Source organism: Megalops cyprinoides, chromosome 21 (assembly GCF_013368585.1).
Source record: "Megalops cyprinoides isolate fMegCyp1 chromosome 21, fMegCyp1.pri, whole genome shotgun sequence".
NCBI classification, from domain to species: Eukaryota; Metazoa; Chordata; class Actinopteri; order Elopiformes; family Megalopidae; genus Megalops; species Megalops cyprinoides.
The window spans coordinates 8,603,069-8,623,824 of NC_050603.1; the positions used below are offsets into that span (position 1 = coordinate 8,603,069).

Sequence of the window (20,756 nt, forward strand, 5' to 3'; positions counted from 1 at the left end):
GTTCCTAGATAAGCCCTTACTGGTAACTTCTGCCCTGAGCTTGTTCACAAAAAAAAAAAAAAACGAAAAAAAAAGAAAAAGAAAAAAAAAACCTTCCTGGGTCTGTATCATCATTTTCTCTTTCTTCCTTCCTGGAATATAAATACATTGTAAATACATACACTGTGACCTACAGAGGGAGACAAACACACAGCTTGTACTATGCAGGAAAATGCACGGAGATGGGCCTTTCCGCCGTATTGAAAGAGGACACGAATAGGCATGGGTTATTCTGATCCTGAACAGTTTGATTCCTGCAGGTTGTAAAGCTGATGTTTTCTTTTGATGCCCATTTTCACTGACCACTATGATGATGCAGTACTTGATATCTTTAAACCAGTAATCAAAATGATTGCACTTAAGGAATTACAAATCCCCAAAAAGAGATTGCCCCCCCCACCCCCCATCCCTGCACTCTGACACACAGACTCATACACACTCGCACATGGACATATAGGAATACATATATAAATTTAAAATGCTACACTGCAGTCAGAGGGAGGATTGTCCTGGAGATGAGGTGTGGACAGAAGAGATACAAGTGGAAATAGTGTCCGGGCCAAATTTAGAGAGAGTTTAACGTTGCTAAGTTACTTGCATAAGAGGGAGTTTCCAGCTCTAATCTGTGTAAGGCGATAACTGGGATATCCTCACTAGTGTGGGCCACTCTTACAAAACTGGTATGGACGTAGATGTGTGTGCTCTAGAAACTTGCATGTGTCTTCAAGTTCATGTTGAATTAGTTGGCCTTAGTAGGACCTCAATAAAACTTGTTACATATTGAGGTTTGGGAATGTGAACTACGTTGATTTGTTTCCACATCTTGGTTTGTAGCTTCCCCTGATGGTGGAATGAACTTCCACACTTCATCTGTTCGGCTGTGTCCTTCACTATCTTCAAGAAACATCTGAAGACACAGCTCTTCTGCACTCACGTGAACACCTGAAACACCTTAAGCAATTTCATCTTTGCAAAATCATCTTTAAAAAATTAATTAAATAAATAAATAAATTTTGAGTCTATGGTTTCATGGACTCTTATCTCTACCAGCTATCTTGTGCCTTTTCTGGCCAACTATTGAAACTTGGTCATACTGGTCATACTGTTAATATTGATGACTCCTCATGTGGCCTTTTGCTTGCGTTGTACTCTGCCTCACCTGAAAGTCGCTTTGGATAAAAGTGTCTGCCAAATGAATAAATGTAAATGTAAATGTAGCTTGACACAACATATTGGCCCATGTGATTAGAGTACCAGGGCTTTTAAAGTAATTATCAAGGAAGTACCCTAGCGCCAGAATGAGAGTACTTAAGTATGCTGTCTTTGTACACAGGACCAATAGCAATGCCACTTGAAAAGAGTAGTCACTTCCCTATTAATACCACTTCAGGGAAATTGTGTTAATAGAATGAGGTGTGAGTAGACACTTAAAATGATTGATAGGACATTTCCCCATCCGTTCTCAGTCTTGCTATTCTCTCCCTTGTGTGTTGATTCCCCTGCTTTCCCTTCCAGACGCTCTCAATCTGTTAAATTTGTACAGTGGTGCTCCTGGGAAGCACGTCCCACTTCCTCTTTCCATCGCTATTTCCTACTTCTGTCTCCTGTACTGTCTTATGGTCTGCTCCTCCATTCTTGATCTCCTCTGGAAAGGTCAGAGGTTGGAGATTGTTTTTGAGGCAGGGCTGGAATTATGGGCTCAGAGGACTGGGGGTGGGTGAGTAATCCTATAAACACAGTATATCTGTGCATATTTATAGGCTAAGAAAAATCCTCTCATTGAAAAAAGTAGGAATGAAAGGAAGGGGAATGGGTGCATGAAAAGTGGGGAGGAGGAGGGCACCTATGGGTGCGGAGCACAAAAAGAGGCAGATTGAGGCATCAGACAAGGAATCGGATGAAGAAGCTTCTCTTCTTCTTCGACAGTGATGATGAAACACAGGGCCTTCCAAAGGTGACAGATGGTGAGATAGTAGGACATAGGAAAAAAGACACGCAAGACAGAGAAAATTTGTATCTACATTACTTCATAGAATGCTATGAAGTAAACAATAAATATGTTCAGCAGTAAAAGTATGTCACAGACATTCAAGAATCATGTTCTCCAATGTCCAATTTATCAAATTAGTTTCACAGTTTTGTAAAATCTTTTTTTATAGTCCTCTCAATAAAAACATCACACAAACTTTTCACACAAGCAAGTAACATTTTGTGGCCTGTGGTTCTGCCTTGCCTTTTTGTGGTTCTCTTACCACAATGATATATGGATCAATGATCATAGATGTGATCCTTTTTACTAGTTTTGAGGTTCACTCTGACAGTGATGTGGTTTGCTCTAGCTGTAATGTTGGTTTCTATGTCTCTATGTGATATACACAAAGTGAGACTCACATAACAATTGTTGCTACCCCAGTCGTATGAAAAGAGGCAAGGAAAGGGGTGTTTAATATTACCACGGACAACAGATGGTGACCTGTGGCTCATGGGTCACAAGTCATTTAAGCTTATTTAAAGACTCTTGACATGCAAGGCAGAAGAGAGACCCTTACCTTAACTCAATCCTGAATGGCATAGGTTGTGTCACTGTTGCACCTTTAGCAGTAAGCATGAGCCAAACAATTTCACTGTATGAAAATTCTTATCTACTGAAACAGACAATGTAAAACATTTTTATATTATGCATGGAAAATTTGGAAACTTACATATTTTATTTATTTGTGAAACAGCAAAAGCAGGAGACAGTGGTAAAATTTAGCAAGAGGAAAATATATAGCAACGTAAGGTATTGGCACAGCAGTGGCATGCTGCCAGGTCTACTAAAATACGTGGGGGCAGACAAACACTCAGACACTAAAGATAGACACAGACAGTTAGAGTGGAAAAAAATGCAGAAAGAAACACGTTTATTTCAGACAGAAGTTTATTTCAGTCCATTACGGCTCAGCCACTCAAAATCCCGGATAATTGACTTAGTCCAGCATTCAAAGGTAGCAATCCCCTCCTCTTCCCATCTTTCTCTGTAGTGCCTGTCCAGTTGACACCTCATCTCCTGGCTGCTCAAACAGGTAGGGTCAAAGTCTGATTTTTTGAATTTATTTCATTGGGATTCTCTCTTTTTCTTTGTTTTTGTTTTCTTGTAATGTGTACCATCCTTCTTTCACTCCCTCCTAATATTTCTTTATTGATGAGTTAATTTCCTTTTTTTTAATTAATTTTCTGTCGTTCTATCTTTCCTCCCATGTTTCTTAAACTGCTTGTGCTGCACACTTCCATTGCTCTGTCTTCTTCCACTGCATGTCTTTTCATATGGTTCAGATTTTTTTTCATTTGCCAGTTGCCTTCTGTGACTCATTTAGGTTTGAAATGCAGATTTTACCTTCCTCAAAAAAGAGGTTTCACTAGAGGGAGAGAATACGTGAGATTATTAATGGTTGAAATAATGGCTGTGGGAGTGGGGTTCTAGTTTTAAACGTAAAACGTGAAGGTGAATAAATATATTTTATGCAAATTACTGATTATTCTCATTCTTGTTACCAATTAATTTCACAGTAGTTATCAAAGCGTGTACATACAATATTATGTACTTAATAATCCAGCTAATGGAGTTACTAGTTAAGTACTAATATAATTATTAAGTATAATCCAGTTAATGATAACAACCATCATGCATATAGTGATACTGGGGTAAATTACAATTTAGGGCATATTTTCATGCTTCATTTTTTTAAATGCAAGGGGCTACTGTGATTTGATCAAGAGATTTTTTGATCATTCATTGTCTCGTTCTGTAATGGCAGTCATTTTCATTTGGTTTATCCCACAGTTACTCTGTCAAGATCTTATTCAAAAACCCTCAAATAAGGCAACAGATTTTTTTTGGAAATTCTTCACTTCTAATATGCTATTATGCTTATGTTAATGAACATTTTCTTGTAAATTTCTCTTTACATCATATTGGTCATAGCACATATACTGGCAAGTATTTGTTATGGTAAAACTAAAGGCAACTCCAAATAAAAAAAATTAATATTTCTTTCTTTTTGCTAAAAGGTAAACTATGGCAATTCATATTTTTCCTGCATGTGTTAATAGTCTCTAGTGCTCTTTAAGCTTTATAATTTGTTCTTGCTTTCATGTTTATTTGTATCTATTGAAGTAGACATTTATATTAAAAAATTCAGACAGTAATTGACAGAATATGCTCAAAGGTGTCATGGATGGAAAAATGACCTTCAACAATCAACCAGCCATTGCAATAATTTTTACAGTTTGTGCAGCTCCTTCCCACGTAATCACACCAACTCCTCACAAAATCAGTGTATTCACCTTTGTTTTCAGAAGCTGTTGGGTGTGGGCCTTGTGTTGGAAGTAAAAGGCAAAAGAGAAAGGAGGAGCACATCAGAGCCAACAGAAGGCCTACAGAGGAACCGTGAGAAAGGCACGCGAGACAGACCCCAAGCACCCCTTCACGCACCTGTGAGCGCACAGCCTCTCCCACACCATCCCTAACGCTCTTCTTGCCTGCACCAGAGGATGGGCAACGCGAAAAGTGGCGCGGTCTCCAAGGAGATCCTGGAGGACCTGAAGCTCCACACCAAGTTCTCGGAGACCGAGCTCTCACAGTGGTATGAGAACTTCCAGAAGCAGTGTCCGTCGGGACGCATCACGCCCGATGAGTTCCAGAATATCTACCAGCGCTTCTTCCCCGAGAGCGACGCCAAGACCTACGCCCAGCACGTCTTCCGCTCCTTCGACACCAACGACGATGGCACTCTGGACTTCAAGGAGTATATCATAGCCCTGCACATGACCTCCTCTGGCAAAATGGCTCTCAAGCTGGAGTGGGCCTTCTCGCTCTTTGACGTGGACAAGAACGGCTACATCACCAAGTCTGAAGTGACCGAGATATGCCAGGTAAGTCATGGGCCTTGTTTTACTCAGGTTTACATGGCAATCATTCCACACTGTTTTCACAAACATGTATCTGTTGGAGCTGATTTCATGCTTTGAAAACAGTGTCCCACAGTGGGTATGTTCACCACACGAACATGAACTACTGTGCTAGTGGATGGTATCAGGCGACACCTGAGTCACAGTGAGGACTCTCAAACGCATCATTTTCTGTGCTGCTCAGCACTGTACATCTCCGGACACCTCTGTGTTGGATAACTGCCTATCCCATTCAGAAAGTATAACTTCCTGCCTGCCTGCCTGCCACCTGCTCCCTGCCCAAAAAGCTGGGATGGGCTCCAGCACTGTCAGCTGTCAAGACAAAAAAGCTGCTAGAGAGACTATCCCAGGGTAGGGTAATAATAAACCCTGCTCTCTGAAAAGGGAAGGCCTTAATTCAATCTGTTAAGCATTAGTCACTGGAGGCCTTGAACACCTTCTTACTTGATCAAGATGATTAAAGGCATTTGTGCTAGGCAGTCCTGTCATAAGTAATTGGAACCTTGCAATTGGCCTCTCTTTAAAAAAAGGGCACTGCGATAGGATGAAATATTTATGAATGTAGTACGTAAAAAGTGCAAATGTGGCAATACCATTCCCCATTTAATTGATTCCAGTTTCCTCGGTGTTTAATTAAAGGCAGATCTTTCTAACCTTGGTGTGCGTGTGTGCCTAAAATAAGAAGGAGAAAACAAATTAGCCGGCTCTTAAGTTAAGCTGATGGGGCAGGGAGGGATAGAGGGACAAACTTAGTAAGGCGACTAAAATATAGACAGTGAACTGGACTGAGGTACACTGGGATTAGAGTACTTTAAACTAAAACAACGTGGCCTTAGTTGGCTGGGATGTATGCCAGCGTAGGCAGGGTGGATATCTTATCACTGTCTGTTGCATCAATATTAAGGTAGTCAAACAGGATTAATAGCTGTAAGCCATTTGGAACAGCCCCATAACCTGTAATGTAAAAAAAAAATACTATGATGGGATGAACTGTGTGTGACAATACAGTGCATCAATGCCAACTTGGGTTTTAAATTGAAAGATTAGTCTGAAACACAGGCTGAGATTATTCAGTGGCGGGGGCACCAGATGTAAAATTACAATACAAACTGTTGATAATACTTCAATACTATTCTGTTGACATTCAATGAATGAATTCAATATTCAAAATAATTTTTAAAGGTTACTATTTGATTGTTTAATCTGGAGGATTATACATAGATGACCAGATTGGTAATTTAGCCAGGGCACCAGGGAAACTCAAACCTCCTCTTTGCAATAAGTGCCATGAAGTCTTTGATGACTGCAGGGAGTCAGGATCTTGCTTTAATATCTAATTCAAACGACAGCATCTTCTACAGCACAGAGCACTGGTTTCCTGTAAGGTCCAGGGGTAAAACTGCTCCCTGCTGGCCAATCAACACCTCTTCCAGCGGCAACCTGGTTTTCCCAACAGGTCTCCCATGCAAGTACCAGCTACACTCATCCCTGCTTGGTTTCTGCTGGCAGGAAAGAGAGATGCACAGTGGTGTGGCTGCTGGTTTGCTAAGAACTTGCTGATTAATCATACAAATTTCACACATACATTTAGTTTTGAAGTGTTAAATATGTTACATTTACATTTACAACACTTGAATGTAACATGTAAATGTTACATATATATACATAACCCATTCAGTAAAAACTGCAATTTCTTAGGGAGTGGTGGTGACATTTCTTATCAATTTAGATAATAGGAGGTCAATACACAGATTAAAAATGTGAAAACCCTAAAATTCACCTCATCAGTTTCATGAGCAGTTGTCATTCCACAGTAAATTTTACTATGTCTATGTCCTCGAAAATAAGTGATTTTAAATGGAGTGAAAATTAATATGCCAAACCATGTTATTTATGAAGTCCACATTGGAGATTATCACTGCTGCTTTGTCCTCTGTGAGTGATGTCCTGGAATCATGACCTGGAATTAAAAACAGATAATGCAAAATCTAACATTTCTACTAAATTATGTGTTTTTGGTACTTCTTTGAATTAATTGGGCCATGGTATACATTTCTCTAAAAGCAGACTTCCAATGAACAAACTTGGAATGTTTGTGCAAAGATATTATATACATAATTACAGGCAATTTCTTCCAGCAGTTCAACACAAGCAATTTTTAAATAAAATGCTGATAGTTGTTTGAATTTCAGTGGGCTGTGGCAGGCATGTTCTTTATTGTATTGATAATAACTTTGACATCATATCAATGGAGTTATTGTAAAGATTGTACAGAGGCAATTGGCTGGCATGTTATGCATGGATTGTATGTCATGTGTGAATACTGTAAATTAATTGGCTTGTAGAGGCCATATTTTTAAAGATTTCTCTTTTACAAACTAAACAGTGTACTGCCAGTATTATGTGTACATTTTGTCCAACTGCCTGGCAATTCAGATGAAGATGTTGTTTATGCATTCCACAGAAATTCCAAAATATTTCCATAGTCCCCTACAAACATACCCAGGTTTTGTGGTATTTACATTTCATTGCCATTTATTCAAACTAATCAAAAAACCAGTTGAGGCTTTAAATATAAATAGTTATATTGACAAGAAAAAATGATGATGATGATGATGATGATGATAATGATATTACTACTACAAATAATAATAGTTAATAATTATTATTATACTACTATTATAGTATACCATCCAGGTGTATAAATGGATAACATGTAAAATTGTAACCTATGACCTAAGTCGGTCTGGACAAGAGCAGCACAATAATGTAATGTAATGTAATGTAATGTAATGCACAGTAATGAAAATGCTCACAACACTTAATTAACCAGAAAGCAGAGCAGAGTCACGATGTGAGTGAAGCAGGAGCTTTTCGGTTCTGCTCTGCCACAGATCTGCCGGCTACCTCCATCTGACAGTCTGTTGTGCAATCAGGCCTCAGCGTCAATTGTTCTAGACTCTGCTGAGTGTGCACACAAAGAAGGATCGTTTTAAAAAAATAGAAAAATAATTATACTGTGAAAAAGAGCCCCAGATGCTGTGTAGGCAGAATGGTGATAAAAAAGAAAAGGTGCCCCAGACCAACCACATGAATCCTTCTTTGACAATCCAAGCAGAGCTTGGTGGAGGAAGAGCGTTATAAAACAAGGAGATGACCCCGTGTCTCACTTTTCTTCAGGCCATCTTTAAGCTGATCCCGAAGGAGAAACAGGACCAGCTACCGAGCGACGAGAACACACCCGAGAAGAGGGCGAACAAACTGTGGAGCTACTTTGATAAAAAGGATAACGGTGAGAGGAAAACAGCAGGTTCCCCAGCTCTGGGATGCTCCGTGTTTTGTTAGTGTGCATTGGTAATTCAGCTACTGTCTACATGCATAGTAATGGAATATGGGAAAAATACTGTGCCGCTGTTTCTGTGAAGATTTCCACAGAAATTATATACATATTCCATTAAAACCTGCTACAAACATGGCACATGGTTTGACTGCAACAGTACAAACCTCGGTTTCTGTGCCTCTGTCTCACTAACTGAATGAAGTCAGTTAGTGAGAGAATGCCGTATTAACCCTTGCTTTCTTACTTATCTCTTACAGAGAGACTGGCTGAAGGAGAATTTATCAAAGGTGTGACAGAGAATGAGAATGCTCTCCATCTCATACAGTATGACCCTTCAAAATAAGGGGTTCCTGTCTCTTTGTCTGTGTCAATATTAATATAATGCAACCCTGAAAACTGGATCCTGTTTAAGGTCTCCACTTGAGAAAGAAGGTATCACAAACAGATGCAAGCATTCAATTTTTAGAAAAGTAACAAAGTGTAATAAAGAACATTTAAATTGTATATCACCTTATTATCCTTGAATTTTGACTAGTTTAAAACATTTTAATGTTTCACATTCACAGTATAACTGTTTGTACTTTAAATTTATTCAAAATGGTATATCCTTGATGATGAAATGTTATATGTTATAAATATAATTTGCCATATGGGTCATGGGGGAGAAAGGCTATGGAAGGCTGATAAAATGCATCCCTGAGTATCCCTGAGCGTAGGTGTTAAAAAAAAAAAAAAACTACTGAATGTTGATCTTTTTTCATCTCTGATTCCCCTCTCAATATGATAGGGTGAAACTTTGCAACATATATTAACTGGAGCATTTTAACATAACAAGGTAACAGAGTGAGAAAAGAGCAAATATGTCCTTGTAAAGCTGAACTATGCACTTATATTACTTTAAAACCAGCAACAGAACAAAGAGGCATTTTATAGTAAACTAAAATAAATATAAATGCCTTTAAATGGCATTCCTCCGGTGTGACCCAATTGGCATGTTGCTGGCAATGATGTGTTACTCAGTTAAGTACTGCCTTTAGTGTTGTGCTGAGTCCACCTAACCATACCGGGTGGTGGTAGGCATGGAAAAGCAATGTAAAATAACCAGCTACCCATTACTAATTTTGAAACATTTTAAGCTACTAATATGTTTTACGATAAATGAATCTGTGTAGGGCAGTTTGGACTGTAAATTTTTTTTTTAATTATTATTATCTGGGAGACACCCTTATCTGTGTTGACTTTCAAGAGCAATACATTTACACTTTGTCTCTTGGCAGATGCTCTGATCCAAAGAGTTGTGCGTATCCAGTGAGATATGAATACATTTAATATTACATTTACATTCGCGTTGAGTTGAGATCACTGTTCGCATTAAGCCAATTTAACATCTTGCATTTTATGCTTAAATTGGGTTTGTGTTTTTTTTTTCTCTCTTTCACAATATTGGAGATGTGTGACTGGAGAGAAACACGTATAAAACAAAAAATATAAAGATTTCCTTTAGGAAAAATTAAGACCAAACTGCATAACAGCATTGAAAATCTCTCAAAGCCATTGGAAATGTCCCCACCATTTTTATTAGGTCAGCGCAGTACTGTATATATAGTTACCTAACCCTAACTAACACCATGCTATTGATAACTACTTACAAAAAAACATCTGTTACCTTCCTGTTTTTAGTAAAGGTAATCTAGTTAACTGCTGTGTCTCAGTGCTGGATTAGGAATAAATAGCTGTCTCTCTTGGGCACATCACCACTCCAATTTTTTAAAATCTTCTTAAAGTAATTTATTAGAATTAGACTTTAGTTTAATTAAGCCTGGGTAATTAAGGCAGACTACCTTGTTCATTTCAGAACATTCCAACAACCTACATACGACAATTGTGTGAAACACATGATAAGGTGGATGGCCTTCTACTAATGGTTTAATTACATTAACAATTTAATTAACAAAGATATAGGAATAATATACGCAAACACACAGACAAATGCGTGCATGAACATGCGCACACAAACCGCCATTGTATTTGTGGTGTTTTTTTTTTTTTTGTATTTTTTGTTTTTGAACAAAATAAATTGTGGAAAAATATTTCTACATTTCTTGAGTGTGCTGGTATGACTTTGTAAATGTACATATGTACCGAAATGTGTTGTCCTCTCTCTGCTTATGTAACCGTCTAGTACATTTGCAAATGATATTATTAAGGGCCTAAAATCAGAGGCATCACATGTTAATCAGTAATCTAGGATTATCGATCTCTCTGTGTCAAATTTAATGTTCCAGTTCCAAACTGCATATTTAATTGACACAGTTGAAAGATGTCCTAATTGCCCTTGGTATGATAAATAAACTTGTATTGTACCGTATTTATTGCCAGTGTTTAAAGCGTTAACCTCTCACCCTCATGTTTGATAACCTGAAAGCCTCATTTTGGCCAGTCAGTGTGGCATGGTGCCTGTCTTATTCCCTGTCTCTCTCTCTCTCACTCCCTCTGGTTAACACTTCAGCTTGGTGTCTCCTTTCATTTTCCAGTCACTTTGACAGCTCCCTTCCCTTCGGCTCACAGTGTGCCTCCTCCCACATTCTCTCTCTCTGTCTCTCTGTCTAATTTGGGATTACAGACATAATCTTCTGACCAACATATGAGAGCAGCTGTGAGCTGACCTCTCGAAATCTCTTTCCCTGTAATCTTACCATCTCTGTCTGTTGATTCGAATGTAAATGTTTTTTTTGTCTGCGCACAGCTCAGTTTTCAATATTAAAATACATAGTAAATGAAATCAAAAGCCAGAATAAAAAAATTACAAAAATACTAAGCAACTAAGCAGACAAAGGGGTTTTCTCATATGCAGACATATACAGAAAAAAGACAAACACAAGTAAAAATAACACAGTGACACCATTTTATTCAATATCCCATCGTTATAATTACTACTATCACAATAATTATGGCAATCACAATAATTGTGACAGGATTTCCGTTGTTAAAATTGAATGAAGTGGAACTGAGAAAATATCAAAATATTAAATGCCCGACCTTCTATTTTTCCTACATTTTTCATGACTCTAAACAAAACAAAACATTGTCTGGATTTCTACATCCAACTGTACTATACATTCCAATCCAATTTGCTGCTAACATTGCGGAACTTAAAATGATTGATTGTTTGGAACTTCTAATTATGACATCTTCGACTTCATAGACTTTCAAGATGATGAGGATAATTCATAATCTCATGACTGATAGTTGAGGCTAAGTGGGGCTGGGTTTGGTCATCACCTAGATGTGGTACCTTCCCTCTGCCCCTAGCAAGGGACCAATGCCCCTGCACCGATGGGGACACTGGGCTGTAGGAGATGCCTTGCAGAGGATATGTTAAACTGAGGTTCTGAATAACTGTGGTCATTAAACGGTTTTATGGCACTGATCACTGAGTGGGCAGCTCCCTGGCCACTGGCAAAAATTCCCAGTCTGGCTCTGTCCTTATGGCCATTTAATCATCCCCCCCAGTTTTACCGGCTAAAATAAGTATAGATTCTTAGCCAGGACAATAGATGCTAAAACCAAGGACATATCCTCCCAAGGAGCCTGCTAGCACAGTGAAAAATGTGAGGTTGCCTCTCAGTATATACTTTATATCATATACAAAACATAAATATGACTGTACAGCTTTTCAAATGTTACTGCTGAACAAAAACACAGGACGTGAACAGATCTCGCCAGTCTGAGGAGCTGAGAAGAGGGTGGACATACAGATTTCTGCCAGGGTTGTTATGACAGGTGCTACGTATATAACTGACACTCGTGACCACTGATAACCCACTCTTCTTTACTTGCAATCACACAGAAGTGATTTCTCATCCATGGATTAAGGATTAATATAGTGATATTGTCTGTGATTGAGATCTCCTGCTAATGTTTCAGTAGCATAGGTGCCTGTGGTATGTAATAATTGTGTATGTTTTATTGTCGTGATTTCATAAGTTTTTCGCCTTTTTCTCAGACTTTGTTACATTGTTGTTTTCAGAGGGCAGATACGTCCATCACCCAGCAGACCAAACATGGCAACACTGTTCATTTTCCACTGAAACGCTACATGCTACACAAACAACATAAAACAATGTATGACAAATGACTGATTTTTTTATGTCATTTGTTTTCAGGTGTCATTCAGTCTCACTGAGTTTTCCCTTTAACAATAAAACTGTACGCAGAATAGAATTTAGTCTGGGAGTACAGCATCTTTTCTACGTCCAATGTCTGTATTTGGAGGTGTAAAATACAAAACTAGCTGTGTGTAACACTCCACAGCCTACTGCAGTCGACCACAATCCAGCCTGACAATATCCAGTACAAACAAGTGTTATAAGCTTAAAACCCTCAATGGCAAAATGTTCACTCATTCAGTTTCTTTTGCAGTCCAGCCCTGAAATGACAATTCATTACTGATTTGTAGAAAATACTAACGAGGCAGGACTCCATCAGTAACATCCAAAGTATGTATTCAAAATGCCCGTTACATTACCTTCATTATTAACCCTTATTACATTACATTATTAACCCTCTAATTACTGAAATGCATTTATTTATTATTGTTTTCTTCCTTGGTATAAACATGTGACAATTATAATTTGTCTGTAACCACTGGTGAAATTGTCTTGCTCAGGCCAATAATAGCTGTGTAATTTTCTTTCCTTCATCTGATTCCATTGTTTTTATTCCTCCTTGTCAAGGCCTGACTCTTACCCTGTCTTCTTCCCCGTTCTCAGCTACCTGTTAGCAGAATGCATCCCTTTCCTCTTGCCCTTCCTCCATACCTCCATCCTCCTCTCTTGACACAGAGAACCCCTCCTCCCTCTCTCTCTCCCTATCCATTGCATCCTCCATCTCCTCCAGCTCCCTCTCGCAGTCCTCGCACCCCTCCGTCCCGCACCCCCCAACCAGCACCAGGGAGGGCGCCTCCCCCAGCCTGTCCCCGGCCCACATGGTGTCCATCAGGCCGTCAGGGCACGGCATCAGACCGCTGACCGAGTAGATGCCGCTCCCCGGCACCACCTCGTCGTAGGAGGGGGCGTGGCTAGCTCGGGCCTCATCCAATCGCAGCCTCTGCTTGTGCCTCAGCTCGATGATGGTCTTGGTGTAGGAGTTGAGGGTCAGGACTGCGGCTGCCATGCAGCAACTGAAGGAGATCCAAGCCATGCTACGACACAGCAAGACAAAGGGAACTTTACTTTCCGACTGACAGGATCTCACAGTAAAGTTATGTTTACATTATATTTGGAGGTAGAGGATAACAATACATGGGTGGCAGTGTAGCATAGTGGTATGGGGCAGGACTCGTAACTGAAAGGTTGCTGGTTTGATTCCACGCTGGAATACTGCTGCTGTACCCTTGGGCAAGGTACTTAACCTAGAATTGCCTCTGTAAATATCCAGCCGTATAAATTGGATAACAAGTAAAAAGCGTAATCTATGTAAGTCGCTCTGGATAAGAGCGTCTGCTAAATGACAGTAATGTAATACATCAGTGCAATTAACTGAATGGTTTGTTACTTTTTATCAAATTAGAATCATTCATAATGAAAATTAAATTTGAAATAACACAATGCCGATCTGGTGACCCTACATTTTGTCGCTTAGCAAAGTCTCTTAGCATATCCCCAGTGTGTTGTAGCTCTGAACAGTAATTAAACTGACACTCACGCAAATGACCACCCGTAATCCCAGGTCTGGGGCCTCCAGTCTTTGGGTCCCACGCTCACAGTCATCTGGAACACCGTAGTGTACATCATGTGGGCCACCATTCCCATCATACCTGCAAAGCAAGCGCAAGAGATCCGTGAGTGTTACTTTGTGTGCCAGCCCGCTTTGTTTCACAACACTGGAAACATCGGCCACCATTCTAAAGAGACATTTACATTTGGTCATTTAGCAGACTTGCTTATCCAGAGCGATTTACAGATTAAGAGGGATTTATAGATTAGTAAATCAAGCGGGACAGCAAGAAACGACTCACACAGTGTCACACAGGCTGGACATATAGCACATGTACCCATCTCCATGACCACAGACTATCCAGGGGAACATAGGCAAGAGTTACTAAAATAAGAAGTAAACTGTGCATGAAGAAATTACTGTAGTGTTAGCATTTGCGCAACACTCAGGCTATTCCCATTCCCTCTTCTTTTCTGTATGGGTACAGGTAAAGTAGTCACTGTACAACTGAGTTTAGTGACATGTGAACTTTACTGGGCGCCCTTAACTGATGTCACCTATCTGCCTTCATCAAATTTCTGCCAACTCCAGCGGAAAAGAGAGGCAGGTAGAAGACAATATGAAGGAGACATTATTCGAAGGAATCCACCCCTCTGAGCACTGCATGCTTTGGCGTTAAAACCATTTAAAGCAAAGAAACAGTGATGTAATGGCAGAGAAAAGAGGGACTCACCAGACAGGACAGTGCAGATGGCAGCAAAGGCATTGATTTTGAGGGCATACATCTCCTTGTGGGCACAGGCACAAAGGACCTCTACCCACATCAGCAAAAAGCCCATGGCAAGAAGGCTGATATACATGAACTCTGACACCACAGATAGCCACAGCACCCCTGAGAGAGAGAGAGCGAGAGAGAGAGAGCGAAAGAGAGAGTTAGTACACATCATCTGGGTACTGATACTTTTTTCAACATTCAGCTGCATTAAAACATTAACGCTAACATTAATACAACACCAGAGTGAGCATACTGTGACACTAACTTGACACAAAAGAATGTTGACACAAATACAACAGAAACTCCAGTGTGGTCAGTTGATAATTGAAAAAATTGCTTGTTCAAGTTCTGATACAATCAATAGCTCAACTGAAGCAATTAAGACTTAATCTGAAAAAAAAGAAAAAAAACTCATTGACCTTCAAAGGACATCACTGATTCATTTAAACTGGTCTTCACTGTGGTGTTATGTTACAAAGGAAACATACTGGGGGCAAAGGCAAAGAAGGGCGACAAACCCACTGAGATATTGTGTTCTTCCATAAGTAAAAGGCTCAGAATATAAGGGACAGACATGTACTTTTGCTCATACATTCATGCCCAGGCAAAAAGCATTCACCTTGGGTTTCTCCAGGAGTCAGCTCAATGAAGCTCCGACACTTCTCACCTGAGAAACAAATAGTAGCTGTTGTGAGAAGTGAAGTTCAATGCGTGATCCAAGACAGGCAGCAATTCATCTAAACACATTACTGGTTTGCTTCCTTTGTAATGTGAGTGGGCTCTTTATTCTGACTATAACTGACCTGGGGGACATGCCTGTCTATTGCCATATGTTTATTCTTTTTCCTCTCTCCCCAATTTCACAACAGGACACTTTCTTTGACATGTGGTTATTATACATTACATTAAATTCTTGTCATTTTGCAAACGTTCTTATCCAGAGCGACTTGCGTAGGTTACAGTTATTTTTTTTTACATGTTATCCATTCATACAGCTGGATATTTACTGGAGCGATTCTGGGTTAAGTACCTTGCCCAAGGATACAACAGCAGTGCCCCAGTGGTGAACTGAACCAGCAACATTTTGATTGCACCCCCAGCTCCATACCACTATGCTACACTGCCGTCCTGTAATGCTATACTGCCACCCCATCCCAAAACTGATGAACGTCCAGAACATTCGCTCCCTGAGCTGATATTCAAAGTCCTGGTGCTTAGTCAGGATAGTTCCTTTATGCCCTCCTCCCTCATGCCCTCCTACCATCACTCTTACTCTTTTCCTCCGGCCCTCTGTTTCTTTTTTTTTTTCCCTCTTGTCTACCTCTCACCTTCATTGTGTCTTTCACAGGACTGCCAGAACCCTGTGTGAAAGTATCGCAGCATGTATTTGTCTTCCCCGGTCTCCCAGATGTAGTGCACTGCATTGGCCAACTGCTTTTGCCGAATCTTGGCAAGCTCCTCCTTCGTCTTTGGCGAGACTGTCCTATTGGACGCTGGGGGAGATGAAGAGGATGACTTTGGTGGAGGTGTTGGACTCTCTGGAAAGACAAAGGCAGATAGGACTTAGAAAGGTCATTATGATATTCATACTCAGAATCAGAATCAGAATCAGAATCATCTTTCATGACCACGCGACCGAGGTCGGTGGAATTTGCTTTCGGTACAGCATGTAACTCATGTAACAGTACTCATGTAACTTGGTGGTAGAGGCAATGCACAGAAATGGCTAATGAACAGTTACAATAAAAATATATTCTGAAATTAAATATAAAACATATAGGCCTCTTGAGTCTACAGGCTTGCAGTATTCAACCTGAAAGTTGCTGCTAATAAAGGAAACAACCAGTTAATCTACTAATGAGGAAAAAAGTCAAGTCTTCATTCCATATTTGATGCCATGTTTGTCAGGTGATTCCACAGGTAAAATGTACCTTTGCAAGCACACTATTGGCAAAGACAATAAAGAAAGGTAAGTTCACTGCCACATCATAAAAATTTGTTTTAAAATATCAGACAGCAGGCACGACATATATAAGATCATACATTCCTAGGTACATCATCGTAAAACATGTACAGGAAAATATCAAATACTCAAATCACACTTCTCCAAAATGCTATGTTGCATTTAATATCTCATGGTGACCAAAACTTTGAAATAAACTTTGTAATAAACACAAATTATGTAATCTCAGTGGCACTGCCAAAAGAAAACACATCACTACATCTAGCCTGATGTAAAAAGGGAACAGGTGATACTGTATTCAAGAAAAAAAATGGTGTCCCATGCAAAAGAAATCACCACTACTTCAAAATAAAGAAACAAAGTTTTTTAAAGGTGTTTGTATAATGGGGAAGCATCAGATATGGTTAGTAGGAACAGGCCTTGTGGATCGTTGAATAACAGTTGGGTTTTTTCCCCCTGTAATCAAGGCGTTTTAGCCTATCGGGGGAAAGGTGCAAACAGTAGCCTGGTAGGATTAGTATTCTTGATTGCTGGTCTGAGTCCAAGCCAGTAAGAATAAAGGGCTAAGACCATCTTAAGCTATCTGGATGTCACATGTGATGGGTGTATGCCTGTTACTTAGGGTTTCAGATTTTCAGAAAGCTTATAGGTTCTCCAGGGAACAGCAGCTTTCCTGGAAGCACTGGAAGTAACCTGTATGAATATTTACAGTATATTTGTGATGTACTGTTGTGCTAATATACTGTGCTAAGGCAAATTGAACACATCAGTATTGTATGCTCAACAGCCTATCCTTTAACCACCAGAAACCTTTTATAATGACTTCACTTCTACAATTAAGAAAATACAGCGTGGAAAACAAAAATTTTTAATAGACCTGCTCTGAATTCCATTCAATAAAGAAGTCTGTTAAAGTCTGTTATAAAAGCAGATATAATACAATTTACAATAAAAAAAATCATATATTGTGGACACACCTTAAGATATAATATTGACCTCTAGTCATAATTTACCATAAAAATGGTCAAGGTAAGATCTACATCATGAAGATCTACTCATGAAAAAAAGGAAAAAAATAATCCTAGTACCGTGTAAAACACAGCATCATAGTCTCTAGACTGCACCACATTGGGTGACATTTGCTAATGTTGACCGTATGTGTCTAAAATCAGAGGATAACAGCATGGGGCATCCTGCTGACAGGTTTCTGTTTTCCCTGTGGAGGTGCTGACTGGGGAAGAGAAGCTAGGAGCTACACTGACAGGAGGGGCGGCATTGGGAGCTGTCCAGGTGCTGAAGAAAGGCACTGAAGTGGGACTCTTCTCTCAACCACCAGCTTTGCCACGTTTTGGCTGCACTTCTCATAAAGGACTACAGAGACCATGGGCATGTTTCAGAGGTCTACTGATTGCAGTTAAGAAAAGAACTGTATTGTTTCGTAGCACTTATTATGGAATTTAGAAGCATGGAAAAGGCTGGAACAATTTGGAGTTTTTCTTTGAACAGCAAGCAAACTTTAGCTGTTACCTCATAGCAGAAAACATTCCATTGTGTGTATGTATTCCCTGTAACATCAAAAAAAAAAAGTCTGCAGTATGCTTTTTGCAAAATACCAACCTATGTTTCATGTGGATAAATTAAGTGGTGAAATTTTCGCTGGATCAAAAATACTTTCTTTCCCACTTCCCAAATTCCTAAAAACAATTTGAAATGTTTGTGTGATGTTATGAAATAGAATGAGATGGTACTTTTTCTTTTGTGAACTGAAAGGGGTAAGGTATTATGGGTACCCTCTCAAACTACTCGAAGATAACCAAAACATTACAGCACTGATATGTGCAAAGTGATAAACAGTAAAAAAATTGCAAGCCATGTTAGTCCCTGGTTTTTACTATTGTTCTCATCATCAATCATCCATGCACTGTATAAGCAGGAATACTATTGTTTTTGCTCAGGTCTCCATTTTTGGAAATGCATTTTTGATGCCACTTTAAGTTTTGGCTTTATTACCTGTGTATTTACTCTAGGGGGCAAAGTGCACTGAAGAAAGAAATTGTATGATAAAATATAATTGGCCTATCCATGGAGTCACAGTCTAATTATTTTCTGAGTGATTTTCCAGTATTTAAGAGGTATAAAATTGAATGCCATCTCCTGATCCATAGACGCCATAAAGAAATGAGGTGGTCAGGAAACAACAAGTAAAGTGAAGGCTTTATTATCTACTGCTCTGGCGACTCAATTATTGTTGTGTGTAGCTTGTTATCCTGCTGTGACAACTTTTCCAACAAGATGAAAATTTGGATATATTTCAGGTAACTAATATCTGTCTTGGTATACATTTATACAGCTGAATACTTACTGAGGTAATTGTGGGCTACACTGATGTCCACATATTGCCAGAGTTATTCTTCATGTTCATGAATGTTAATATGCACGTATTGCTATATACCATTAATGTACATATATGTGCTGATACAGGCCTGCATGATTTTTATTACATGTTGCTGTATTGGGGCGTAATCTCAAATCCATTAAACATTTACAGTTTCCTTATCGTGTACACATTTAAATTACAGACAATTAACATTCCTAGTAGAAACATACAGGGTCACTTGTCTTTGGATGTTCAGTTGGCTGTGAGTACACAGCACTTCACTACAAGCACACCTTTCTGCTAATTTTTCATTGGCTGAAGAAACAGGACAATGTATCCCCTGAATACCTTCATTCACCCCCCTGTTCAGGTTGCAGGTTCTCCAGCTACACATTTAATGTGAATATCAAAGAAAAGTAAAAAAAAAAAAAAACTTCATAAATTTTCATGAATCTCAAAAAGCATGCAGTTTTTCAGAGCACTATGACTGGTTGAGTGACATCACTGTGGATAGACCAATTATACACCCACTTGCACTCTCACTGTGATTCTTCATTCTGAAAGAAAACTATAATCATGGGTTCAAAGCACTGAAAACAGGGCACAACAGCAACACAACCTCCAAACTCTAGCGCCCGTGGGACCTGCGGCCCACAGGGTGAATCACGATCATGCAATCCCTTACCAGTAGTGACGGGCTGGCTGTTGTTGGAACCGCAGTTCTTCATCTTGACGGGGGAGAGGCAGAGAGGCTTGACCACCTTGTGCGTCCCCTCGCACCAGTATGAGGTGCAGAAGGCCAGGACGGAGAGCGTGAGCGCCAGGGACGTGAGGGTGAGGGAGAGCAGGGAGCGGGAACGTCGGGACATATGCTCCAGCATGGTGGAGGAGGAGGAGAGGGCCGGAGGCCGCTGGGAGTATTAGGGAGAGTGAGGAAGATGGAGAAGGAGACAGGCCCAGCCACAGCAGGGCAGAAAGGCGCTAGGAGAGATAGAGATGGGAACTGAAGAACGATAGAGAAGATAAACAAGGATCAAAGGGCAGAGGGATGGAAAAAAGTGAACTTGGAAGATTTACTAAAGGGCAGGGGCAGATGGGGACAGGGGTCCTTGAGGTCTACGTATGTGCCTGCCTGCCTGTCTACAGTATTTGACTGTTTATCTATTGATTTGTCTATTCAGCACAAACTGAATGAGTTATAACTAAATGAGAATTATAATATTATTGTTATGGGTTAAATGAGCCCTTCCTCAGTTGTCAGATTTGTTGTCAACCTTGTCAGATTTTTTTTGTTTTTTTTTTGTAATCTAAAAAAGGAAAACTACATTACGCCCTGCTCTAAGTATCATTATACATGTGTTGGTACATACTGTTAAACTGCATCATGTAATCATTAAGAAAATACCTTCAGCAGAGACAAATTCCTCCATTTTGACGTGCCTATCTACAAGTGACATAACCTCTGTTTCCTGCCTTGCTTTTCTCTTAAGACATTCTTCTGCTCCGCCCTCTCCCTCCTGTCAGTAGGGATTATTCTTTTGATGGAATTATTAGATCATCTCTCAATCTACCTCTCTTTTTTTCTTGTAATCTC

The 20,756-nt window shown here is 39.7% G+C and overlaps 2 protein-coding genes across 2 annotated transcripts; one reads left to right on the forward strand and one right to left on the reverse strand.

Moving 5' to 3' along the window:
- Positions 1-4,572: 4,572 nt before the first annotated feature.
- On the forward strand, positions 4,573-8,672 carry LOC118768860 (visinin-like). Its single transcript, XM_036515819.1, has 3 exons — positions 4,573-4,953; positions 8,170-8,281; positions 8,587-8,672. The coding sequence occupies exons 1-3, from the start codon at positions 4,573-4,575 to the stop codon at positions 8,670-8,672; spliced, it is 579 nt and encodes a 192-aa protein (XP_036371712.1).
- A 4,436-nt stretch (positions 8,673-13,108) lies between these two features.
- LOC118769114 (germ cell-specific gene 1-like protein) lies at positions 13,109-20,043 on the reverse strand. Its single transcript, XM_036516129.1, has 6 exons — positions 19,848-20,043; positions 16,151-16,360; positions 15,442-15,489; positions 14,781-14,939; positions 14,036-14,147; positions 13,109-13,532 (listed from the first exon to the last, which is right to left on the reverse strand). The coding sequence occupies exons 1-6, from the start codon at positions 20,041-20,043 to the stop codon at positions 13,109-13,111; spliced, it is 1,149 nt and encodes a 382-aa protein (XP_036372022.1).
- Positions 20,044-20,756: the final 713 nt, after the last annotated feature.